The sequence below is a fragment of the Melospiza georgiana genome, chromosome 18 (genome assembly GCF_028018845.1).
Source record: "Melospiza georgiana isolate bMelGeo1 chromosome 18, bMelGeo1.pri, whole genome shotgun sequence".
NCBI lineage: Eukaryota > Metazoa > Chordata > Aves > Passeriformes > Passerellidae > Melospiza > Melospiza georgiana.
The window spans coordinates 2,630,602-2,655,787 of NC_080447.1; the positions used below are offsets into that span (position 1 = coordinate 2,630,602).

A 25,186-nucleotide genomic window follows, 5' to 3' on the forward strand; every position below is an offset into this window, starting at 1 on the left:
ACTAAGTGTTTGGGGAGGAAATTGATAATAAAATAGTTATTTTAGTGCAAAGAGGGAAAAAATAAAATGTTCACCTGGGAACTTCAGTGTAACAATTTATGTATTAAGGAAAGCCCTTGGGCCAATCCCTATCACTTGATGGAACAACAAAATAGAAAGAATAATCTCTGTTTTAATTTACTGGCTTGAGGCTGTGCAAAGTCTGGGCTGTGGGAGTGGGTCCCCAGTGCATGTTTACTCTGTACAAGCCTCTCCCTTTCCAAGAGCTTCCAGAGGGACCAAGGACTTGGTGAGTTTGGAGATCAGATTCCTTTTCCTCACCTATCAAAGCAGCAATGTGGCAAATGGGGTGGTGGTTTGGGGTATGAGGTAAATCCTGGGGCCTGATAAATTGATGCCCAAAGTGTTCTCTGCACCTCCATGTGGGTAAACTGTTGGGATGAAATCTTTTAGAAAACCTTTTCAGGTGCTCAGAGCTTCTCTCATTTCTCACCCACTCTGCTGGGGGTGGATGTGGGCTCTAATCACACTCAGATTCACCTCGAGGTAAAAATAGGGAATTGCCTGCCCTCAGTATTTGGAGTTTCATGTAATATGTCCATAATGCCTCATCACTTGAGCTGTGGGGAGTGGTTTCTGTGCTCTGTGCTGTCAGTGGGCTCATGCATGTGCTGCTTTAGAGCCGGGGGTTGCAGGGAGGAGGAGGAGGGGGAAGATGAAGCTGTTTATTTCAGCATCTCTTACCACATATTCTTGCACTGAGCACCTTGGCAACCCACTGAGCATCACGTTCTCCTCACATGGCTGAACTCCAGCTGGGGACTCATTCTGCTTAAACTTGCAGATCATCAGTTAAAGCAACGTTTAAGGTGTGAGTTGGTGGTGCTGAATAACGACTTCCATCAGGGCTGAGCTTTCCTTTTGGCCCCGGTGCTGGGGACAAGTTCCACACGCGGAAAAGGGGCAGGAGAGCAGCTGGGCTGGAGCAGGCTCTGAGGAACGTCCCTTTCCCAGAGAGGCTGAGGCTGTGAAAGGGCAGAGATGCTCCGGGGGCTCTTCCCCACCTGCCCGAGCTCCGGTGTCCCCGAGAGGCCGCCCTGCCGCGGGAGGGGCGGCGCTGACATCGGCCCCGCTCCGGATCCGGCTGCGGGAGATAAGGGAGCTCTGAGAGCCCCGGGGCGAGCAGCAGAGCTCAGCCTGCCCGCACAGCACTACCATAGTAGGAAGCAGCTGCCAGCAGCACCCTCCACCATCCTATAGAGCTGCTGGACCATGGAATTCGACCCCTGTATTTTTAAACCTCACGCTGCTGCGTTTGAAGGGTCTCAGAGCTGTCACCTCGTTTGGATAACGCTGTTTGCCAGCAGGGCGCCGCTATCAGGGGCTGGAGGCTGAGAGGCATTACATTTAATGTAAAACACATTCCTAAGTTGTCTCTTATTCCAAACAAAATCTGGTGTTTGGGCTTTGGAGCAGAGCATTACAGGACACTGGGAAATTCCAGCTCTTACCCTGGCAGTGCTTTAGCCTTGCCCAGCAGCAGCTTGTGAGCATCCCTGCTCTGGGCAAGGAAGTGAGCCCAAACTGCAGAGCTCTCCCAGCTGGATGCTCCAAACACATTTGGCTCATCTTCCTTTTGCCTACAGAAAGGAAAGAGACCAGGAGCTACTTTAGGCTGGGGCAATTTAGAAAATAGAAAAGGACAAAAAAAAAATAAAGATATAGTTGGGAAAGAATTGTTTATTTTACGTTTCTCAGAGGGATTTTACAAACAATGGAGCATTTTAAAAAAACTGAGTGATCAAAGTACTTGACAGTGTCCCTTAAACACACACACAAGCCCCTGGACAGAGGAAATCACACCAGCGAGGAGGTCAATACTGCCGAGGAGCAGCTGCATCTGCATAGTTCTAGGAGGAAAGATTGCAGTTCTAGGAGGAAAGATTGCAATGGTGTTGGTGCTAAAAGTGGCATCCTGGCATTAAAATGAGAGCGCGCTGCAGAGCCCACACGGACCTGCAGGAAACAAAGTGCATCAAATAACACACCGAGCACGTATTGTAGAATAAATTTATTTACCTGATACAAATGAAACTAGGTGTGATGCTCCTTTACTGTCAGCATGTCAATAGACAATTGATCTTATTTACAACTTCTAAAGGTCACACATGCAGCTGTGGGAACTGGCTACGTCGTTGTTGCTTTTTAGATAAATGCATCACGATATTTTGTATTGCACCAACATCTGTCTTACTGCCTTAGATTTAAATAAGTTACATTACAGTGGAAAAGAGGTCGATTTGCACAGATGATAAAAAAATCCAACGTTATGAAGTGGAGGCTTACGGTTTAACATTCATCTGTAATCGTTTCCATGGATTTATAAATAGGAGAGCATTGTACAGAAGCTGTTGGAGTAGGATGTTTGGATGATACAATACAGAGAGATCCGTCTACACCCCAAGGCATGCATTATCTGATATTGTACATTGTATAAACTGACATTTTACATACAGGAATATGGAAATCGGCTGACAGCTCCGCAATTCTTGCTCAAGGATAACCAAACTCTTCTCCATGCAGCACAGAAACCCAACTTCTCTGGAGAGAGTTCCAGCTTGGTAAGCTATATTGCACGTTTGTACATCTGTATCATGAAGTCCTAATGGTACCACACATTTCTTCCACAGAGAACACAATGAGTTTTGTTTTTAAGGGAAAGCAAAGAATCTTTACACGATACATGCAGAAGTTTTGGTAGATGTGTTGCTAAAAACACATGCACGCAACAAAACAACCTTACATTTCTGCAAAATTGTTTAGGAAGCGATTACTCCAGTATTGCTGAAAAGGAAAGAAAGAAAAGGCATCAGTTAATGAAAGGATGAATGCTAAGTATCATTATACAAGCAAGACTAAGATCAACAGTGACAGAAGAAAGAATGTTAAGTTTGGTAACTGGCTGCTCTGTCATTGAAGGGACACTCTCAGGTTACTTTGTTCTTGAAGCTCAGAATCCTCTGGATTAAGGCTCAGCTCCCTTGATTATCAGCAGAGCCAGCACTTCCTACTCAAGACTGCAGTGAAAAACAATTAAGACACATTTAATTAGCTTTTGCCTTTCTCTGCCTGACCAGTGGCAACAGACAATTCTCACTTCTTTGGAATTTCTACTTTCAAGTTCCACACTAAGCACTTGTGTTTTTCAGTCGAGGCATTAGGGCAGGTTTGGCCCCACAGTGACCTAACAATGTCCCTTTTCCAAGCCAGGCAGCTTGTTCTGGGAAGCAGTAGGAAAGCCTTGAAGAAGTCATTAAACTACACAGATTAATGTGTAGGCAAAGGGCAGAGTACAAAGTCCTAAAGCTCCTGCTGTACTTCACCCCTACCACAGCATCAGGTCAGCCTTGTGTCTGGAGACTGCTCTGAGTCCCTACAGCTCCAGGGAAGCTCCTCCAAACACTGCTTCAACACTAAAATTTGGGCTCTCCTGCTAAGATTTGAAAATGCATATTAATGCAATTAAGGATGTAATTAGCAGAGATTAGGGAAACAGTTAATGGTTAGAAGTGCAAAAAAGTAAACAAGACAGGTGCAAGAGACAGACGACTCTGTTGGTTTTACCTCCCTTCACCTCAGCACATCCAGCCCCCTTGGGCTGTGTGGGGCTGGCACTGCTGTACTGCATTCTATCAGCAGATTAAAAACTCACTTTGGTACCAGGAACCTCCCCAGCAGCCTCTCTACCAACACACCCCTCGGGGCACTTGGACAGACCTGGAGAAATGTTTTTCTGCAGCCTCTTTTGTACTCATTTATTTGCAGTAACATTTTGGGAAACCAAGTATGAACTATTTTTATTGCTCGGGTGCCAGCAAGAAGGAGCAGCTCGTTGTGCAGCTCAGCACTTTGGATTGCTCACACGTGAAAGCAGAGAGAGCCCAAGGCACTGCAAAGACAAAAGCTCCTGGCTATAAATTCAATGCATGACTGCAGCTGCCTGAGCATCCTCCTTGCTCCAGAACACAGGATTCAGGAGGAGCTGCTCTCATTCCAAACCCCAGTGGGTTCCCAGCACAAGCCAATATCCTTCCTGGTGTTCCCAGCATAAGGCAGCATCAATCACAGGATTGATCCTGGTCTTACACACCCCTCTCACAGTAGAGAATAAGCTGTGATGTGTGAGGGCACCAAGGAATCCAGAAAACAGCAGAGATGAAGAAGCTCGGTGAGATGGGAGCAAAGAGAAACAAAAAAGATGAAATTATTTTGTAAGAATGGAGTGGGAGATCAAGCCTGGGGAATTCTGAGTTAGTCCTGCTTGAACAAGGGCTGCTGTTTGTGGGCTCTCATGGTTCAACAGGAGTTACCTTCCTCAACCCCAGCTCTGGGGACTTTGGAGAGGAAACATTTGGGACCAAACAAATGAGTCTGTCCTGGAAAGTCCTCCCTTCCTGGCTCCTCCAGCTGAAAAGACTGAGGCTGAAGGATGACAGGATCTATACAGCTAAGGATAAACACTTTAGTTCAGACATTTCCTGCAGAAATTACAAACTTTGCTCTGCAGTTCTGCACTTCCTATGACAGAACAGCCCTCAGCTCCTGCTGCAGCCTCCCCCAGCCTGCTCAGCTGCCAGAGCTGAAGGGCAGACCCAGCTCTCAGCTCCAGCATCACAGGGATGTGATTCCAGGGCAGGATGATTCCCCCCAGGCTGCCCAGGGGGAAGCTCTGAACATTTGGCCAATCCCAGCCAGCCAAGGGTGGGAGTTACAGCATTTGGAGAACAGAATCCTGAGCACAGCACAGCTGCCCTCCAACCTGACAACCCCATGGGTCCATTTCTGCAGGGAAACTTGGACAAGACTGGCAGAAAGAGAAGAAAACCAGGGCAGATGACGATTGCCTGGGCTCTGTAGGAGCACCTGTAAAACCTGACTGTTCTGTAAGCTCAGGAGCCTGCAGGGATGGATCCCAACATCTCCATTTGCCCATCACTCGTCCAGATTTCAAGGCAAAGTCCAAGGAACACAAGGCCCTACCCCAAGTGCCTCTGAGACACAAATGAGCTCTCAGATCTCTATGGAAATCCATGACAAGCAGCAAGATTCATCTTCAGCACTGACAGATCCAACAGAGAAGGTGCTGAATTCTGAATATTCTGAATTCTACTTACTGACAGTCATCTTCCCCTTCAGCTTCTTAACAGAGGCAAAAGGGGGTGTATAGCAGGATTATTTGGCATGAAAGAGAGGAACAGGATTGTACAAGAAGCAGAATTATTCATGGTGGCAGCCACACATGTGGCTTTAAAAAGGCCACCCCATGGTGCTCTGAGGCTCAGCAGAACCTGTGTTCAGGGATTCAGTGGCACTCCTGCCCTGGAAATGTCTGTCAATAGCAGGGGGAGCACACAGAGCTAAGCTGCTGATTTGTTCCCAGCAAATAACACACTGGTGCACACTTTGATCTCCAGGAATCCTACATCACAGGAACTGTTTTGTTTTTATAGTTTTGTTTCAAGGAACAGGGATGAGTCTCACGCTGCTCATTTGTTATTGATACAGCTAAAGGCCAGTGAAGGCCAGTGGTTTCATGGAATGCAAACCCTCAGTCTGGCTCTTCCACACCAAAAAAGGGCATTTGAGGGGATTTGAATGCTCACAGTTTGGCAACACACCTGCTCCATCATCAGGGCAGCTCCTCTGAGCCACTTCAGCATCCACTCAAGTCAAAGTCTCTATAAACAAAGATCCCAATGCAGAGGAATTTCTGATTGAGCCTCTGTGTTCAGAGGGAGCACCTCTCCACTCAGAGCTTAAACCTAGAGAATTATGTGTGCCTGCTGGATTCCAGCTGGCAGCAAGAGAACATGGCCTGGAACCATCCTTCCCCTCCAAGAGGGATCACAGAGCTGTTTGAATTTGGTTACTAAAGCAGACTGAGCCAGCACAAGATAACAGCACCTGCTGCTCTACAGACACAGCGACCCCAGGGCAGCTTTCACAGACTGCCCTGTTCAGCTGAGAATGTTCTTTTGCCTTCTCAGATGGCAAATAACAAATAATGAGCTGGTTTTGCCAGGAGCAGCACCTGCCCTTCGAGCACTGCAGGGAGCAGGGAGGGGTGCTCAGCTCTGAGGGGCAGCCCCTGATTCAGAGCAGGGAAAAGCTTTGGAGTAAACCAGCACCTGACCACGAGTACCAGAGAGTTTTGGACACTAAACATTCATGGTAACAGCTGTCAGGGTCTTAAGTTACAGATTTGTCTGATTTTATCTCAAACTTAAGACCAAAAGCTGTAAGACCTTGGGGCACTAAGGCTCCCAGGTGCTATAAAACAAGACCCTAAAATACACTAAACCAAAAGCAAGTGTTTTGCCTTTGGAATCAGTAATTTGAGCTTCAGACCACAAAACAAGAGTCTAAAGTGGTGATAATAATGTAGCACAGCAGAGTTTGACAAAACACAGCATGGGAATGAAGGAAATTACTATTTATTCTTCAACATGTATACAGCATATGCTATTTTACAGCAAGTCACCACTGGCAGGGTGAAATGGAAGAAAAATACTCACTTTAGTCGATGAAAGTTGGAAGGCATTGGAGAAAAACACCACAGTTAGGACTGTTAATGACTTACACATTGTTGATACAGGACTGAATTTGAAAACATGCTTTAACATTTACCGTAATAATGAAGGTGGTTAGTGCCACATTAAAATAAAAATAGTTCTATACAATATGTTCAATTTGGTCATGTGCTATTTACAGATTTTACAAAAAACACACACGAGCTTGTTACTTCAAGTCAGGCTAACAACAGGCCAGCAGAGTAACTCCATGTATACAACTGAGCATTAGTGCCCTAAGTGTAGGAAATCCAATTTCTAGCTATGCAGTGCAAGTTGTTTTTTCAGGTCTCATTGCAAATTTTGATCTTAAAGGGGGAAAAAAAAAAGAAATAAAAAGAAAGGCTCTGACATGTGTAAAAAAGGTATTAAACCCCAACTTAAACCCTCTTTTGAACTGAAACAGATTGTGTGTGTGTGTGTGTTAAAAAGGCTTTAGACAGAAGTAGCCCTCCCTATCCCTGCATAATGGGCAACACTGGCAAAGTAAGGTCTGTTACAATAAAATACAATAGACAAATAAATAATCCTTAAAAAAAACCAACCCTATGTGTGTGGAGAGTATGGAAGAACCCCAGCAGGCTGCACCTGGAATGGTATTTTCTGCACGAGCAAGATCAGGCATACCTCATACAGAAAGTGGTGTAAACAAGGACAGTCAAGAACCGAGAGTGAGGGAAGAGGGGACCGAGAAGAAATCCTGACCCAGGGAGCAGGACTCTACCCAGTGCAGAAAGTTCTGCTTGTGAACAAAACCTGACTTCATGACAAATTAAGTTTGGATGATCATGCAGAAGACAAACAGTTACATGCTTTTTTAGTTTTAGACAACACACATTCATTCCCTAAAATCTGCTGCCAATTTAGTTTGATAGTGTCCGCTGGCTCAAAAAAAATTTACTTTTTTTTACATGATGAATAGACTATTGAACAGAACACTGTACATGCTTTTCATCTACAAAAAAATATTTGCATAAAATAGTGTTAGTTCTCTGTACATGTCAATGGACACTTTAACTGTGTATAAAAGAGGAATATATTGCCCCCACTGAAGTCAGAAAAAGCAAAAAACCAAAATCTAGATTATGAAACCTCCATCACCGGCAAATATGTTCATGTGAAAATTCAGCAGAAATAGACAGTTGCTCTAAACAATAAAAAAATTAAGTTAAACTTTTTTTTTTCTCCTTTGAATGTAAAACTCGTCACCATGTCAGTCAAGACCAGAACATATCACTAAAGTTAGTGTCTGTGCTGTAAAGCCAGATAACCAGGGGCAGAGTAATGAACACAAACGGCCAGGAAACTCCTTCGGTGCATGCTGACAGAGCACAGGGTTTGGTGGCAGGCCGCACACTATCATCTTTACCAGGTTCCAGGTAGTTACGGGCCACATATTTAAGAGTTTCATCCAGCAGAATGACAGGGAGGGAGATTTTCAATACCATCAGCCACTGCGTCACGTTCAGAGGGGTGATCTGGAAGATGATCTGCAAGAAAAGCCAGGGGTTACCAAGCTCCCCCTGCAGCCCCAGGCAAGGCTTTGCTCTGGCTAAAAGTTCAGGGAGGGGGGAAGGCAGCAGCACTTACTGGCAGTGGTTCCACATAAAGGATGAGGAAGTGGAGGGACATGGACAAGCAAATGGCCCCCACCAGCCAGATGTTCTCCCACGGGGGCATCCTCATCAGGGACTGGTTTTCTGACAGGCTGCAACAGAAACATGGCTCATGTGTGACTCTGACAGCAACAGGAAGCTCTGAGAACCACAAAGCAGCCTGGCACTGCACAGGGACCCCAGGCAGGAAACAGCCCAGGACAGCTTGGATGCTGCAGCTTCAACTGGCCTGGAAGTCAGCTCAGCACAGCAGCCACCAGCAGCCTCAGGTCTGGTCTAAAAAGTCTCGAGTGTTCTGTCCTGATCTACTCAATTCTTCTCACTATGACTCCAAAATCCTCTCCCTGGGAGGGAAAGGGAAGTGTGGACGTGGCAGCCTCAGAGAGCTGAGTCTACCAGGGCTCCAAGTGCACCCTCTTCTGCTGGAGTTCACTGAAAGACTGACAGAGGGTCAAAACCTTTCACCTTCTCAATGCTGGCTCTTGATTCCATTTGCACTCAGGCTGTGCTGGAGAAGAGGCTGAGATCCAGAGCAGCAGATGTAGAGCAGTGCCTTTATGTAGGACTACCCCAGTGCACTTGTATTTCAAGTTTATTTGTTTTTAAATTAACTGACCTCTAAGCTATTTGAAGAAAAATACCCTTGACATTGTGCTATTTAGTGGTTTCCATTTATAATCTAATATTAATTGGCTAAACCCACTCCCTTAGGGCAGGAAAAACTATTTTCCATATCTTCAGCATTCTTATTTTAGTTCTCCTTGATATCACTTTATACCAACATAGTAGGGATAATCTGATTGATTAAGCTTAGATTAAAAATAATGGAAAATATTTCAGTTGCTTGTGCTTAGTAAAATACCAGAATGAATTGGCAGACTTAAAAATACACCTTATGATAAGAGATCTCAAATGTTATCTAAGAGTCTGGTAGTGCAAACAAACTGAACTCAGAAGGGAAATGTGACTCACTCTTCATTAGCTGAGCTGTTCACCAAGGATCAAATGGCACAAAAAGCAGGATTTTGGATAAGCTGTGCAGGGGCTGGGCTTTGCTGTGGGGACATACGAACCTGTTGAGAGCATTGCACATCTCGATGGTGACCAGCACAGACAGAGCCATTGTCATCGGGTACGGGGACTCAAACACCACACAGTCCACCCCATAGAAGTCTGGATTGTCCTCCTTGCACTGCAGAAAATGGCTCTGGAACAGAACAGACACAACTCACTTCCACAGCCTGTTAACTTTGAAAATGTAAAACAGGCAATCAGGAAAAAAACAGTGAGTATTATAAAAAGGGAAGTTTCTACTGTGACTCCAAACCAGTGCTTACAAACTTTTGCCTGCTTTAGAAAAATCCACTTTAGGCTTTCACTTTTACCAGACAACAATTTGTCCTTCAAATTTTTAGCAGCTCAGGTATCCCACCTCTGAGCTTTCCTATCAAGACTAATTAATCATGATCAAGTTTTACAGGAACAAGTCTCAAAGTGTTTAATTATACAAATTCCTGTAACCTACCAGGCTTGTACAGTCATTTCATGAGTGAAAGCAGCAGGAACCTCCCCTCTCCCCCCAAAGATATTAAACTGAGCAAATACCAGCTGGTAAAAGGAAACTTTTGGACCACCATCAGCAGCAATAAACCACCAAGCAGCAGCACCCACTGTGGCAGCACCAACATAGCCTGCAAGGAAACAAAGAACTTCTCTCAGCACTGTGAATGTATGCAAGACAAGACCTCACTTGCCACACCTAAACTTCTCAAGGCCTCAAGACTTCCAGTATTGAAAAAAAAAAAAAAAAAGGTTGTAATTCATGAATTTAAAGAAAAAAAAGCCATTGGTACTTACATCCAATAGCCAGGTAGCGGAAGAAGAGCCAGCCACTGATGAGGGGCTCCTTGGGGTTCCGTGGGGGTTTGTTCATGATGTCCAGGTCGGGAGGGTTAAAGCCCAGGGCAGTGGCAGGCAAACCATCAGTCACAAGGTTCACCCACAGCAGCTGGACAGGAATCAGAGCCTCAGGGAAACCCAGGGCAGCAGTCAGGAAGATGCTACAAGGAAACCCAGCAGTTACAAGTTTGTTCTTGTGCATGTCCGTAACGTTTAAGCCCAAACCTGCAGCAGCACTTCTGTTCTCTCTCACCCACTGAAGATCACAATCTGAATATTCACAATCAGAAAACTAAACACATATCCAAGAGCAAAGACTAACCACTGACATCTAAGCTTTGAAGCATTGTCTTCTTCTGACAACTTCAACCCTTTGACTTTAGGGTTGTTTTTTCTCCACTCTACTTGTCTGTATAGCTAAATATATACATACACATGTGTAAAGGCTTGCAAACCACTTTCTAAAAAACACATTTTGGTTCAAATAACCAACCTTCATTTCCCTAGATTACTGCTATTCCCTACAGAAGTTTATTGAGCCTGTAACTTTCATGGCTCCAAGCCTGTGTGAATAAATAGAACAGAAATAGGGGCTGCAGCAGGAGCCATATGAAGGATGGCTTAAAGCTGACAAGAAACAAGGCAAGAGAATTGCTGTGCTCTATCCCACTCTGGCCAAGCTCTGCTTTGATGGAAGGACTGTGGGGAGATCAATATTTACATTTTGTCACCAGCAGTGCATTCTGTGGTGCTGGGTCACCACTGCTCCTCCCAGAGGAACACAAGGCATGTTCCTGGAACCTGAGGTTAAACAAACATCCAAGCTATGCCTGGGACTGTGTTATCTGAAATTCCACATCTCGTACTGTTTGATTAAGGTTTTGGTTTTCCTTCTCTAGAGAATTATTCCAATCATAGAAATAACTGGAAAGCACTACCTACTGAGCTAGAATATTCTAAATACAACTGTGCAACTTCTGTGGCAAGCTACAATTCTTCACAAAAGACAGGCCAGAAACATGCAGCTTCCACAGAGATCCATTGCCTGGAGAGCCTCCTCCTCTGGTTTTAGTGAGAAATACTGAAGACTCATTCATCACTACTCTAGCTTAAAGAAAAAACACATTTAAACCTACCAAACAACTTCCCCAACATTGGAGGAGATCAGGTATCGGATGAACTGTTTCATGTTGTTATAAATTGCACGTCCTTCTTCCACAGCAGCCACAATTGTGGAGAAATTGTCATCTGCTAAAACCATTTCAGAAGCAGTTTTGGCCACGGCAGTACCAGAGCCCATGGCAATTCCAATTTCTGCTTTCTTCAGTGCAGGGGCATCATTGACACCATCACCAGTCTAAAATGAGAATTCAGGGTTGGAAATGAATCAGTAAATAAGGTGGGCATTAACATACAGATCCAGAAAGGAATTTTGCACTGGGTGTGGTTTTGGATCCTTAAAACTCATTAAATGCAGGGAAACATGGAAGCAAGTGTTGTCCAGAATGGGGAATTACTCAGAGAAGGCCTAATTAGGGTTTAACATAATTTGCCTTTCCAACCAATAACCATCACTCACCATGGCTGTGATCTCATCGAAGGACTGCAGGAACTCCACGATTTTGGATTTGTGGGAAGGCTCCACGCGGGCAAAGCAGCGGGCATGGTGGCAGGCATCCCTCTGGGCAGCCAGGGACAGCTCATCAAACTCCCTGCCCGTGAAGGCCTTGGTGGACACGTCCTCGTCCTCCACAAAGATGCCGATGCGGCGGCAGATGGCCACGGCCGTGCCCTTGTTGTCCCCAGTGATCATGATGACCCTGATGCCAGCCTGCCTGCACAGCTTTATGGATGAGGCCACCTCAATCCTTGGGGGATCCAGCATTCCCACGCAGCCCACAAATGTCAGGTTGGTCTGAAACGGGACACAGTGAGTTTTAGGGCAAGATCCTGCAGATTTCTCCTCGGGTAGCAGTGAAAGAATTGTTTTCCCTGCATGTTACACCTGTGTTGTGACATTTGGGATCACTCCTTGTCCTGCCTTACCAAATTTTGCTTCAAATGCACTAATCTGAAGTTAAACGTGTTCGACTTGCCAGTCTTGCAAATTTAACCTGCAAGCATTGGGTCTTTCATTTTTATCATCAGTGCCAGGAGCAGAGAGAGCACAAGCCAAAAACTCATGCAACTGTTATGACTTTTCTCCTGAATTCCAGATACAGATTTCATTGGAAAGTTACAGAGCAGCTAAGATGATAATCATGGACTGAGCCCTTGCAGCTGACAGCACAGAGGAAGGGAAGTGAACCTGACTCCCAGAGGGGTATGTGCCATCACAAAACCCCCAGAAAGGTCTTGCAGTTGAGCAATGCCAAACTGAAAAACCATAAACGCTGAAACCACAATGCAATTTTTGGACTGTTTAACTGATTTCTTCTTTTGCTTTTAGTCAAAAAAAGGTACCTGCTGTCAACAATTTCTTCTAAAACACAAAGTCTCTTCTTAGACTGAGCATTCTCTCCATACAAGTGGGGAACTGTTGTGTCAGACATCAAAATAACCAGAAAGAAAATTCTCAGATGTAACTTCCTCGAGGAACAATCAAACAGAACAAGCCACCATTCTCCAGTTTGGGAGAGGAAAAAGTGCTACTGATCTTACCTCATAGTTAATGAAATTTGAGGAGTCCTCCAGATTCATTTCCTCTTTTTTGGGAGGATTGTCATGGGTTGCCAGGGCCAAGCAACGCAGTGTGTCTCTGCCAGTTCCCCATTCTCTAATGACAGACATTATTTTCTGCTTAATTCCCGAGGTCAAAGGTATTTTAGCATTTCCAACACGGACATGTGTGCATCTGTCAATCACACCTTCAGGAGCACCCTGCAGAGGCAAAAAGAAGAAATAATTTAGCTTAATAAATCCTTTCCATTACAACATTTGCTTAAATTACCAAGTCCATCCTCCCACTCCAAGCTGCAGTTAGTTGCACCATAATTTTTAAGTTAATTTTTAAATTACAGTTATACTGTAATTTTAATTTTTAGAATACTTTGCAGCCATTCCATCACCTCTCTCTCTCTCTCTCTCTCCCCAGGGAGGGACTGACCTTAACAAACATTTTGCTCATGGACGTGCGGCTCGGTTTGTTCGGAGTGCAATAGACAGACATGGACTTCCTGTCTCTGGAGAATTCCAGAGTGAATTCTTTCTTCATCAGTTGTTTTATCACCTTTTCAAAACAAAAGCACAAGCTGCATTTAGGTGATGCACACCACAGAGCTGTGCCCAGGACACAGGGGAGGAGGGCTCACCGAGTTGCAGGCGTTGGCGCGCTCGATTCGGGAGAGTCCCTTCAGGTCGGTGTCAAACACGTTCATCTTCTCAACCAGGCACGTCAGCGCCGTCTCCGTGGCTTCTCCAACCTTCTCATAAACTCCCTTAGCCTTGAGTTAACACAAAGCAAACAAAAGCACAGGAGTTTAAACCTCACCTGGAACCTACCAGAGACAAAAGCTCAAGTGTCACAACAGTGGGGGAAAAAAAGCTTTACAAGATTTCATGTGGCTCATGAAACAAGTAAAGCTATTTTAAAAGAGCAGCTTTGAGGAGTCTGATTTGTAGGAATTTGAAGCCTTTACCCTCAAGAGCAGCAGAGAGAGATGTCAGTATTTTATCATCAAGCACTTAAGACATTTTGAGACTTGGTAGCAACTATAAGGCAGCAAGGCAAAGCACGAAAGCAGCATCAGAGATCTCCAAATTACAAATTACACTTGCTGCTGGATTTAGTTCTCAGTGTTCAACAAACAAGTAATTCTCAGAATTAATACTTCAGAGGGCCTAAGTACTCTCCCCCCCGACTAGAAGGGGATTTAGCACTGCAAGGTACTGCCCAGACAGATGAGAACATTTATCCTCATTCCCACACTCTCCTCTGTTCCAGGATATGAACTTACTTCATTGTAATCCAAAGAGGAATCATTGCAGAGTGCACAGATCGTTGCAAGTTCCACAAGACCATCATACTGGCTGCATTTAATGAGTTTGTCATCTTTATGCCTTTCCAGAGGGAGAAAAGGAGGAGACTGAAGTTAGTTATTTAGTATTAGCATTTCATTTCTTCATCCTCTTTACTGCATTTCCATTTAGTACAATGCTCATTAGTTATGGACTTGGAGCTACAGCAGTTGTTGGGAAGAGCAGGATTGATAAAGGGGAGTTCTGGAGTTTGGATCAGGATCATGAATGGAATGAGAGGATCCCTGATGACAAAACCTCACTGCTCCAGTGCCAGTGTCACAGCAGCCTGGAGAAGGCTCAGTGATGAGCAGGGAGGCACAGCTGCACCTTGTGCAGGGCTTAGTGAAACACTTAATAATCAATATCTCAAGGCTTCAGAGAGAGGGAAGGTACATTTGACATCACAAGAAAGCAGCAACTTCTCTCCTTTCACACTTGGAAACAGTGAATTGATTCCTTTTCTGGAACATTCCCAGACTTCTACAGCATGCACAAGACAATGAAGACAGTGCTCAACACTGTTATCTTCCCCTAGCAAAATTACCACAACAGAGGTAACAGAGAACATCTTTTATTAAAGCTCTGAAGGAGGGGGAAAAGGTCTGATGGTGGAAAGATGTGGATCATTACTCTAAGAATTCCCAACACAGACCATGACATGCCCCCTTATGTAAGCTTTTGTTCACTTGTGGTACTGCAAACAAATTCCAGCATTGTGTAACACAGCATGAGAACAAAAAGAATTTAAGGAAACAAGTATGAAGTGTGTTTTTAATGTTTCATCTGGCATATAATCCTACAGCCATAGGCTGTGGCTTTAAAGTCCAGCTCTCAGGCTGTCACCTCATCCATCCCTCCCAAAACTTCCTGTTTTAAACTCCAAGAACACCAATTTATTGAAATATTCATAATTTGTTATAGCAGGGTGTGTTTTTCACAGCCCTTTTTTTGTGTTCCTTATCAACAGTTTCTGAAGAACAATGCAGAGCCTAAGGTGCTGGGATCAGTTGTGGATAAAGGATTTTTCAAGATGAACTCATTTGAAGGTCAGATGCAATCTGCCAGCTTTTGCTGCAATTCTTAATTATTGCTGGGTTTGTGCTCTCAGTTTGCAGTAAGACTGAGTGTGCTGAGACATGGCAAAATTACTGCAAACTCTGACAATCTCCCAATATCCCTGGAAAACAAATCAGTATGAAATCTGGGAGGTTTTTAGTAAGAAATATTTGTGATTTTATATTCTGAATGAATAGGGGAAAGTTAAGTATGATATATTTTAAGAGTAAGTGAAGAATTACTGATTTTGTGCAAGAATGGTTATAAAAGGAACAGGCTGTGGAAGCCAACAGTGTCTGAAGTACCAAGTAAGACCTGTCAGAAATGGTTCATATCTGGAGCAGGTCCTGCTCTGGGGCACTGCAATGGATTAATTCCTTCTTTTCTCCCCCAAACTCCATTTTCAGTGACAGTTTTCAATCCAAGGTGAAGTCAGTCACCTTACTTAAAATCCCTCCAAAGCCACTGCTTTAAAAGCTGTCCATAAATGCAGAAATAAACCAGCCCTCAGGGCTGGAGTTGAGCTGAGTTTCCCTGTGCTCCATAAGAGCCTTTCTGAGGCAATTTCCCTCTCTCAGAATCCTTTGTGTCTCTAAATGAAGTGAGTTTAACACGCTTGTTCACATTCCCTCAACTTCAGCAAGTGCAAACAGCACATTAACAAACATGGCTGTGTGTCTCATTATCCCCCACATCTGTCACCACACTCCATTTTATTATTTTGTTTATCTGGAGCTCTTCTGAGCCCAGCTAAAGTGCAATAGCTGGGAGTTTTGCAAGGTCTGGAGTCACCTTGTCTAAGCAAATGCTGCCTCCTGAAATGAAAGCAGAAGCTTTTGACAGCAGTTAGCTTTGAAAGAAAAAAGAGAACTGGGGAATTAAGATTTCCAGCTGCTGGGAACACCAGGGTCTTAACTGCTATGGAAATTAAACAGAGATAATCATTATTGAGATGGGCAAGATTGCAGGAGTCAGAGGCACACGAGTGAAACTGCACAAGGCTGAGATGTTTACAATAACTGAAATTAAATTCTACATCATCCACAGCAGAGTTCTACTCTGCAAGTAAAACTGAATTGATACGGTTACAGAACACATGGAGGACTGATCAAGTAAAAGGAGCTGCAGCAACCCAGTAAAAAAAGGCTTTCCTTCAAGAAGCAGAGTCCTAAAAATTCCTGAAGTTTCCAGGATGATTCCAGGATGAGCCACTTACCTCACTGGTAGAGACTTGCAGCTGATAAAGTAAACCAAAGCTCATTCCTTTCCTAAAGGACTGGGTTTAACAGCAGCTCAAATAGCAAAGGCTGGACAAACACCAACAGATGCACCAATAAACTACTGAGGGCCAGGGACAGGAATTTACAGTCCATTTAAGAGGTGACTCCAACACATTCAGAAGATGCCTCAGAAAAAACAACTTCCCCATTCTCTGAGGCAGAGAAACTGGAAACACTGAGCTCACAGATTAACAAATGCTCACCTCTTCAGATTTACCCAGTTTTTAAATAAGAAAAGTAAACCTCACTTAAAAGCACTGAGATAGCCAATCTCAGTCCAGGAAGATTTCAACAAAATAAATTCTCTCTATCCTCTTAATAATTTTTAGATTATCAAGGGAACACTGCAATACTGGAGACTTCTTATGTTTAATGAAGGTTTACTTTTGTACAATTTATCTTTGTTTTCCTGTTTATTACTTCCTCCCCAGCCCTTCAGAGTGCATTCTCACTGGCTGACCTCTCACTTACCAACAATCACAAGTATTACATGCATCCCTTTTCCAGACTAAAGTAACAGTGAATGCATGACCAGACAAATGTTTAACTTGCACAGAACACTTACACTTCTCCCATGGGAGCATATGTTGAACCAGTTACAGTAAATTCATTCAGAGAGCAGCTGTCTCCTTCTACTCTGTCCAGGATAAACATCTGAAATTAGAGAGTTAGAAGTGTTACTACCTTTGAACAATAATTAAAGCAAGAGATTTAAACAGGCCTTAGGCAAGCAGGTACAAGAGGCAAGTTCAGTCTGAATAAACAAACCAGACAAGACCTGATTCTGTGCACTTGGATCCCACATGTGTTTGAACAGCTCCATAAGTGAAGCACAAAGTACAGGGAACAGCCCTGTGCCTACAGAGCTCTGAAAAACAGAGCTGAAAACCACAGAGCTGAGTACACTGCAGCTGGGAAAACCATTCACACACCACCTGACAATCCTCACTAGGTCCTAGCTCTTCCTAAGCTTCACACCTAATGTGAATTAATTCACACCTGTGAATTAACTCTCATGTAACACAAATCATGAATTAATGCTCTGCTTTGGAATAGTCAAACACAGCTCAGCTGGACACTGTCAGCTTGGACACTGACAATTTCTCCCAAAATCCAAATAAAAGCATCTACAAACGGGAGAAGCTGAGATCTAAGAAGTGAGGTTTTAGCAAGAGGCAGACTATGGCCAGTTTCTCTTAATACCAGCCTTAAATGAAAGTGTTTCCTGTCCTGGTTTTCAGTTACAAGTCACTTTACCACACGGGGCACTGGGAGTTTAAACCAATCAGCCCACTCCAATGCTCTCCTAGCACTGGTGAAATGATATTTCCAAACTCAGACACCAATCTAAGGATGCAGTTGTACCTCTGTGAGATCTGCAACTCAGTCTCTCCTTTGTTTCCTTTCTAGGAGAGCTGCAGGCAGAATCTCATCTGAGAGGATGGAGATAAAAACCAAGTGCCTGAAGCTCTTTTACACTCATGGCTTGTTGGGGTAGCACTGGAGAAGATAATTTCTCACTAATTGATGGTGTATCCTAATGGAACTTCTGATCTAGCACAGGCCATTTTGTCACATCACATTTTAGCAATGTCCCCCTCTCCCCTCATTGTGTGCCCTCTGTTTTAGACAAGCATCCTCACAAAGCACAGCCCAATAAAATAAACTCACTGCTACAGGTATTAGCATTTTGCTACATTTTTGAAAACTTCAATTCATGTTCTTTTGCAGCCCTCAGAGATTAAAAAGGAACCAAGTTGTGCTGGACAAGATCTAAAACATTTAGCCCTCTAAATAAGGAGCAGAGCATTTTGAGCTTTTAAATAAACACAACTTAAATGATGAGTTAACCAGGGAAGCCTCCTGCTTTTGGCATCTGCAGGATGAAAAAATCCCTGCAAAGACTAGGGCAGTTATGCAACTCTACTGCAAGTAACCTCCTCTGGAATACTGATGAGCAGCTGCTTTGTGTCTCTTAGGTATAAATACTACGATACTTAAGGAAGTAGAACAAGTCAACCACCAATTAGGAAGAAAAAGCCATCAATCACACGAGAACAAAGTGCTTAGGGCTTACAAACTTTCAGCACTGGTGTGCAGAGCCCAGCATGCACACATTTGGAATTCTAACCCAATGTAATGAGGCTCTGGGCATTGCATGCTGGAGTTGCTGTGCCACCGAACATCTGAAGTTATTAAACAGAAGAATTCAGTGTTTTCTCCACTAAATCCCTACACAGAAGGGCAAACTGGCAATGAACATGCATTATGTTAAGGGACCAGCTATCAAAGTCCCAAATAAGCCAACACCAGACAAATTATTGGGGGGAAGGGAGGAGAGGCACAGAACTCATGCTTACCTAAAAATACACCAAAATGAAAATGACCCTGGCAATGCTGGTGACAGGGTGAACTGCCCCTCAAGCTGCCAGATTAGTCAGTGCTGCACACTGACAACACTGCAGTGATCCCCATCAGACCAGCAAAGCCACTGAAGGTATCAAATAAAGGTGGAATCACTCAGGAGTGAAAACACCTTTGACTACCAAACTCACTGCAGTAAATCTCCTTTTCTCACAGTAAGTTTCTCCACCATTGTTGTCTTTTTCAATTGAAGAGGCAAGTGTTTGACACTTACACACAGCCTGTTCTACAGTGTAACTTTCTAAAAAAGGCATAAACCACACCAAAGAATTACCAGTAACCTGAAAGGCTCACAGGCAAGTCAATGGAAAGCTGCTTACAAACAACCCTCTCCTCCATCAGTGTGGGCACAGCTATTTTTGGCCATGACTAAAAAAGGAAAGAGACAAAAGCCTTCAAGACTACATAGAAGAAAACTGAATTCAAAGCGGAGGCTTATCTTAGGAAAATAGAGCAGGGCTTTGGTGATGTGAGAACTGAAAGAGCCGGGACCAGGAGGATCTGGGCAGTGCAGACTCCTGGAGTGCCCGAGGAGCGCAGGAGGGGCCGCGGGACGTACCCTGCACACGGACATCTGGTTGGTGGTCAGCGTGCCCGTCTTGTCGGAGCAGATCACCGAGGTGCAGCCCAGGGTCTCCACGGAGGGCAGGCTCCTGACGATGGCGTTCTTCTTGGCCATCCTGCGCGTCCCCAGCGCCAGGCAGGTGGTGATGACGGCGGGGAGGCCCTCGGGGATGGCGGCCACCGCCAGCGCCACGGCGATCTTGAAGTAGTAAATGGCGCCGCGGATCCAGGAGCCGCCGTGCACGGGGTCGTTGAAGTGGCCGATGTTGATGATCCACACGGCGATGCAGATCAGGGAGATCACCTTGGACAGCTGCTCCCCAAACTCGTCCAGCTTCTGCTGCAGGGGGGTTCTCTCCTGCTCCGTGGCCACCATCTCGTCGCGGATCTTCCCGATCTCGGTGTTCACCCCAGTGGCGATAACCACACCCATAGCCTTGCCAGCAGCAATGTTTGTGCCCTGGGGTAAGGAACAGCAGGGAAAACTTGGAGTCAATTTACAAAGTTGGAGTCAATCTACAAATAGGTTCTGTGGGGTGAGTTTCTTATGTTTGGTTTGAATTTAACAAAAAAAAAAAAAACCACAAAACCCCCTCGAACCAAACCACCTCATCCAAGTTCAGACTGTGCTTCAGCCAGGATATGGAAAAGGGTAAAGAGGAAGAGGATGACACTGCCTGTGTCTGTAAGGGAACACACAGGGTGGAATTTCTGCTCCCAGAACAGGCTCAAAACGAGTCAGTATTGATCTCTCACAAACCCAGCTGCTGAGCAAGCAGTATGTGTTTCAACTGGAATACTGAATGTGCTTTACTTATCTTTTTTTTTTTTAATTAGGGCTCTATTTTGTTAGAAAATATTACTCTATGAGTAATAGATGTGTTCTCTGGGGCTCCCTGTGTGAACATATTTAACATGGAAAGGAACAGTAAAATTAAGCTGCCTGCCAGCAAAAAGTTATTCTTTTATCTGAAAGACATTTAATCCTTCCTTCAAATAAATTGAACAAACAATTTTATTCCTATACAGAAAGCCAGTTCTCAACTTTAGCTACACAACACCACAATCTGTGTGGGCTCTTATCACACTGAAGAACTATTACATTAGAAAATTACTTCAGAAACACTAAAAGTGTGTGTTCCACCCTCCAAGACTACCTTGTGAAGGACAAAAATAATTTTCCTCATATAGACTGGTTTCATCCAGCATCTTCCCCTGAGGACAGCTTTCATTAGAAGTTAATTTGGTTCAATGTGTATGGAGACACACATAGAGATATGTACACAGAACAGAGCAAAGTCATACAGTTTTTGGGGGAAGACCTGAAGTTTTGCACATTTTTTGTCAGCTTCAGTGTTATTTTATAAATGTTTTGAAAACCTCAAAGTAAATGACTTACAGAAAAGAGCATGTTCTTCTTGTCTTGATTTACAGCACGAGGATCAGGCACAGGGTCTGTGTGCTTAATAACAGACACAGATTCACCTGAAATAAAGATGAAAGTCTTAAGTCCTGAGGGAATCAAAAAAATTATAATCTTCTGAGATAAGCTCTCAGGATGATTCTTAAGCTCTGAGATTCTTAGGATGCCAAAATTCTTTCCTCAAATGATCTTAATTGTTTAAGTGAAACAGGAAACATTTCAGTTGGCCAAGAAAACAGAATGTTTGGCTTTCAGCAAAAACTCTGTATCAGTTTCTACAAGCATGTCACACAGGTACAGAAAGGTTCTTTTTCTTTAAAAGCAGATGTTCACTGCTACACCACATTTCACAAGGTGGTGCTCTCAGCTTCAGCACTGAGTTCCAGTACTTTGTGTAAGCTCAAGAGAGCCAAAGCTTCCTTCCTTTAAAAGGATTTTGTTGAGCAGCATCTCAGACCTCAGTCCTGTTTTATCCAACAGGAGAATTAAGCATCAACTTGGCTGAAAACAGCAAAGGCTTCCATTAAAACAAGAATTCTGTTCCTTAAATAAAGGCAAGGAACAGTCCCTTTTTACAGAATTCTGATGGGCTATTTCTACTTATTCCAGCAGCTTTGCAGCCATGGAGTGCATCCATTTTCCTATGCTAAACATAAGTAAAGCTTGATCAGTCGTGTGCTACTCAGGATCTGTGGTGAGAAACTCTGGAGCCTGTTTCAAGGATGAAAAATAAGCTTCCTATGAATACTTTACTGTTTTAAAATTCAGAGCTAGTTAACAACAATTTATGCTACCAAAACAGGCAGACAGATCTCCATGTTCCAGCTGAAAGGAAACTGTTGTAGCATGCTTGGTTGATTCCCAGCTTCTTTCCTATATTCAGAAGTGCTGCTACTTTGTTTTGTTTTCAACAAATCTGAAAAGGGCTCTAAAAATAGTTCCTGCATTGGAGGGCTGGTACCAGAAAACACACGAATGTGTGTGCACAGAATTTGAGCAAATAAGGCTCGAGTGCACTGAGTCTTGAGTGCACTTAAAAGCTTAAAAGCTGCCAGCATTGCAAAAATTGTTCTGTGCTGTTGCAGAAGACATTTAGTAAGATTTACATACTTTCAGATTGGAGTGGTGACACAATGTTCAAACCTAGAAGACCCCGTGAACTAGATGAGAAATCTCTTTTTATTTTTTTTTTAATTTAATTTTTCACAAATTGCTTGTGTCTGTTGGGGAAAGAGGATGGCCAAAAAAGCATTACAAGACTCAGTAACAATGTTCATCCCACTAAAGGGAAAACAAAGCCAATGATGAAGCAACACATTCAGTCACTCTAGAAGTTACCAGATGAGAAATTTACTGCACTTGAACGCAGAGAACTTCAGTAGCTGCAGGCTTGTTTCTAATGGATCATTGCAAATAAATGGTGAAAAGGCACTTTCAATTATGCACGTAATTACATGAAAGTCACAGAAACTGTACCTGTGAGAATTGACTGGTCTACCCTTAGAGTTGTAGATTTGATAGAAGTAATTCTTATATCAGCAGGAACCTTGTCTCCAACTGCAAGGAAATGACAAGACAAAGTCAGAATTTTGCTGTTTGAGAGATGACTGACCAAGTGTCCCTTCCCTCCATCAGCCAGAAAAATGACTTTCCAGAAACTGCACAGATGACTGAGACCACCAGCAGCTACTTGCAATATTCCCATTTTCTGAGGATCCAACACACCTTGGCAATTCAGACTTGCCCCTATCTAACCTCCCAGAAAGAAGCTGCAAATCACTGGATTGTTTTTCTAACCACATGGCCACTTGAAAGAAAAGGGAAAACATTCTCAAGAGCAAGATATCAATTTCAGAAGACATTTTTATAAACAATCAAAACCCGTAGCTAAGGTGAACCAAGTTTCCTTTTCAGAACAACTGGCAGAATCTTTCAGTTGTTTTCTCTATGCCCAAAGTGAGTCCTCTGCTCTCCAAAAATCACATTATCCACATCTATTTATTTAGAAAACTAGAAGAAGTTGTATTTTCCTTTTCTTTGGCACCAATTGTGAGAATAACGTGCTTCTGCAAATATGCTCTGGTAATGTTACACTGAATGCTGCCAGATGTTTCAGAGTTGGAAGAACCTCAGATCACACAGTAGCTTTATTTTCCAGTAATGCTGCCCTGTTAAATAACCACAATCCATAGCCCAGTTACAATTTTCACAGATCTCTGCTGTGTTTATCTTGTCATGCACATTTCTACTTTGCAAAAGAGAATACTGAAAGGAAAACAAAATAAACAGCCCACAAACAACAAAACATCCACTAGCAAGTGCCTGAGACACCAAGGCAGCAGATTATAGCAGTTAACACTCCTAAAAATGGCAGTGACAAATCCAGTTGTCAGTTGAGCTCCAGCATCCCCAACATCTCAACATTATCTTCTCCCTTCCTGCTTCCTCTTACTCAGCTTTTCCAAGTTTTTAAGAAAAAAACCAAAGCTCAACCATTTTGTGCAAATAAATGGCTTCATGCAAATGAACTTGCTAAAGCACATTAATGAGGCACATTTCTGATTCACATGGAGGGGTTCTACATTCTGCATGTCAATATTGCTAATTAACACATGATTGAACACTCCTAATGTAATTTAACACTGCAAGCATTCAAGTGTCAGCTATATTATTATAAAATAATGCAAAGAAATAAAGAAGGGTGAATAACTAACTAAAGGCAGCTGATCTTTTCTGTAGGTGCAATCTGTGTCCCTGCAGTGAAATTAAAATAAGCTGCAATTCCTGCAGGAACTGCTTATGCAATCAGCAGCAATAATGCACATTAAGAAATAATATCATGAAAAGCTCCACAGTGGTGTCACAGCCTCTGCTCATCCAAGCCCTCACACCCTGCAGTGCCAAACTGTGGAACAAAACCCTGGAGAGGAGAATGAAGTGCTACTTCAAACGTCAGGAAAACTTGTCCCATGTGACTTCCTGTAAATTCAGAGTAACTCCAACCACTACAACCAGCAGAAGTTTGTACAGTTTTGTCTGTAGAGTTAGATGTGTGTTTTTGTGAGCGTGTGTATATGAAGGGACAAAAATCCTGCCACAAATGTGTCATTACACCATGTGAATACTAATTTAAGCCACAATGCCCTTGAGCAGCAGGAGAAAATAGCCTCAGACAAATGGTGACCTAGGCCAAAAAAGGCAAAACTATTCAATTGCTCTCCTGGTGTCCTGAGCAGGGTTATTTGCAGACACAGGAGCAGCTGCTCTGCAGACAGGGCTGGACAGGCCGAGCCCCCAGAGCAACCTGCACAAACACCCCCAGAGCCCTGAGAGCTGCAGCCACCAGGGCAGCACTGGGGGAGATGCAGAACACAAAATAGAAACTGTTAAAAAACAATCTTAGAACTTTCAAGCAACTGGACAGAACATACGGCAAAGTTCACAAGTGATTTTCTAACCTACTTCTGACTGCTCCAAGTGGTTCAAACTCAATATTCACAAATACTTGGAGAGACCCCTCTAACAGACAGTTGATATTCAACATCAGTATTTCCATGAAAATACTACTGTTGGTATCAATTGCCTGAATCTCCAGAACTGAAGTGTTAAATTTATTATGACAGTGCAGCTTTATAAATTTATCTCAGTGATTTAAGATAAGACACATGATTCACTCACCCTCTCTGACTGGGAAGGCATTTCCAATAGGCAGGAGAGCTCTATGTCAGGGTCAATTACAGAGACATTTTAAACAGCCCTTTGCAAAATAACAACTATGAGACCAAATCATTTACAGTGTTGAATATACTTTTAAGAGCACAACTGAAAAGGAACATAAATAGGAAGCCATCCTATGACAGAGGGGAACCACAGGAAATTTTCAGTGAGCAGTATACCACAGATCTCATCCACAAAGAGAAGGCTCTTTAAACATATACTTTAAAACAGGAAAAAAAATTGGAGGTTGCAATTGTTTTTTGGGAAGCTTTTTAAAATTGATATAGTTCAGTCCACAGAACCAATGGAAGTAATACCCAAGGTTTGCAAGAAATCAAGAAGTGATTATGTGTTTGTGTTGCTCAGCACAGAGCTGCTACAGTAAATGACATAATTCCATAGTCTGCCATCTAAAATAAAGTCAGTTGCAGAAATATTTTCATCCATTATTTCAACCCAAGTTTTTAATCCTACATAGTACCTTGGTTTGTACAACAGCTCTGAAGCAATAAAATAAGCTGCTTTCAAAACTGCCCAGGTATGTGCTCTGAAACATAA

The 25,186-nt window shown here is 43.4% G+C and overlaps 1 protein-coding gene across 2 annotated transcripts in view; it reads right to left on the reverse strand.

The window, feature by feature from the left end:
• Window positions 1–1,722: 1,722 nt before the first annotated feature.
• The window catches only part of ATP2A2 (ATPase sarcoplasmic/endoplasmic reticulum Ca2+ transporting 2), a 42,955-nt gene continuing 19,491 nt past the window's right edge, over window positions 1,723–25,186 (reverse strand). Inside the window, exons 6-21 of one of the 2 annotated variants that reach the window (XR_009115380.1) lie at window positions 22,388–22,468; window positions 20,888–20,973; window positions 19,484–19,948; window positions 17,066–17,154; window positions 14,101–14,203; window positions 13,456–13,587; window positions 13,251–13,373; window positions 12,806–13,024; window positions 11,724–12,059; window positions 11,281–11,501; window positions 10,103–10,305; window positions 9,851–9,936; window positions 9,319–9,452; window positions 8,220–8,337; window positions 6,576–8,119; window positions 1,723–2,844 (exon numbers count right to left, since the gene is read on the reverse strand). Coding sequence is in view for 1 of the 2 variants with exons in the window: in XM_058037284.1 (XP_057893267.1) it covers window positions 2,831–2,844; window positions 7,999–8,119; window positions 8,220–8,337; window positions 9,319–9,452; window positions 9,851–9,936; window positions 10,103–10,305; window positions 11,281–11,501; window positions 11,724–12,059; window positions 12,806–13,024; window positions 13,251–13,373; window positions 13,456–13,587; window positions 14,101–14,203; window positions 17,066–17,154; window positions 19,484–19,948; window positions 20,888–20,973; window positions 22,388–22,468 (2,531 nt within the window). In the remaining variant the exon portion in view is untranslated. The remainder of the gene's footprint in view (window positions 2,845–6,575; window positions 8,120–8,219; window positions 8,338–9,318; window positions 9,453–9,850; window positions 9,937–10,102; window positions 10,306–11,280; window positions 11,502–11,723; window positions 12,060–12,805; window positions 13,025–13,250; window positions 13,374–13,455; window positions 13,588–14,100; window positions 14,204–17,065; window positions 17,155–19,483; window positions 19,949–20,887; window positions 20,974–22,387; window positions 22,469–25,186) is intronic. The other variant, XM_058037284.1, reaches the window with a different exon arrangement.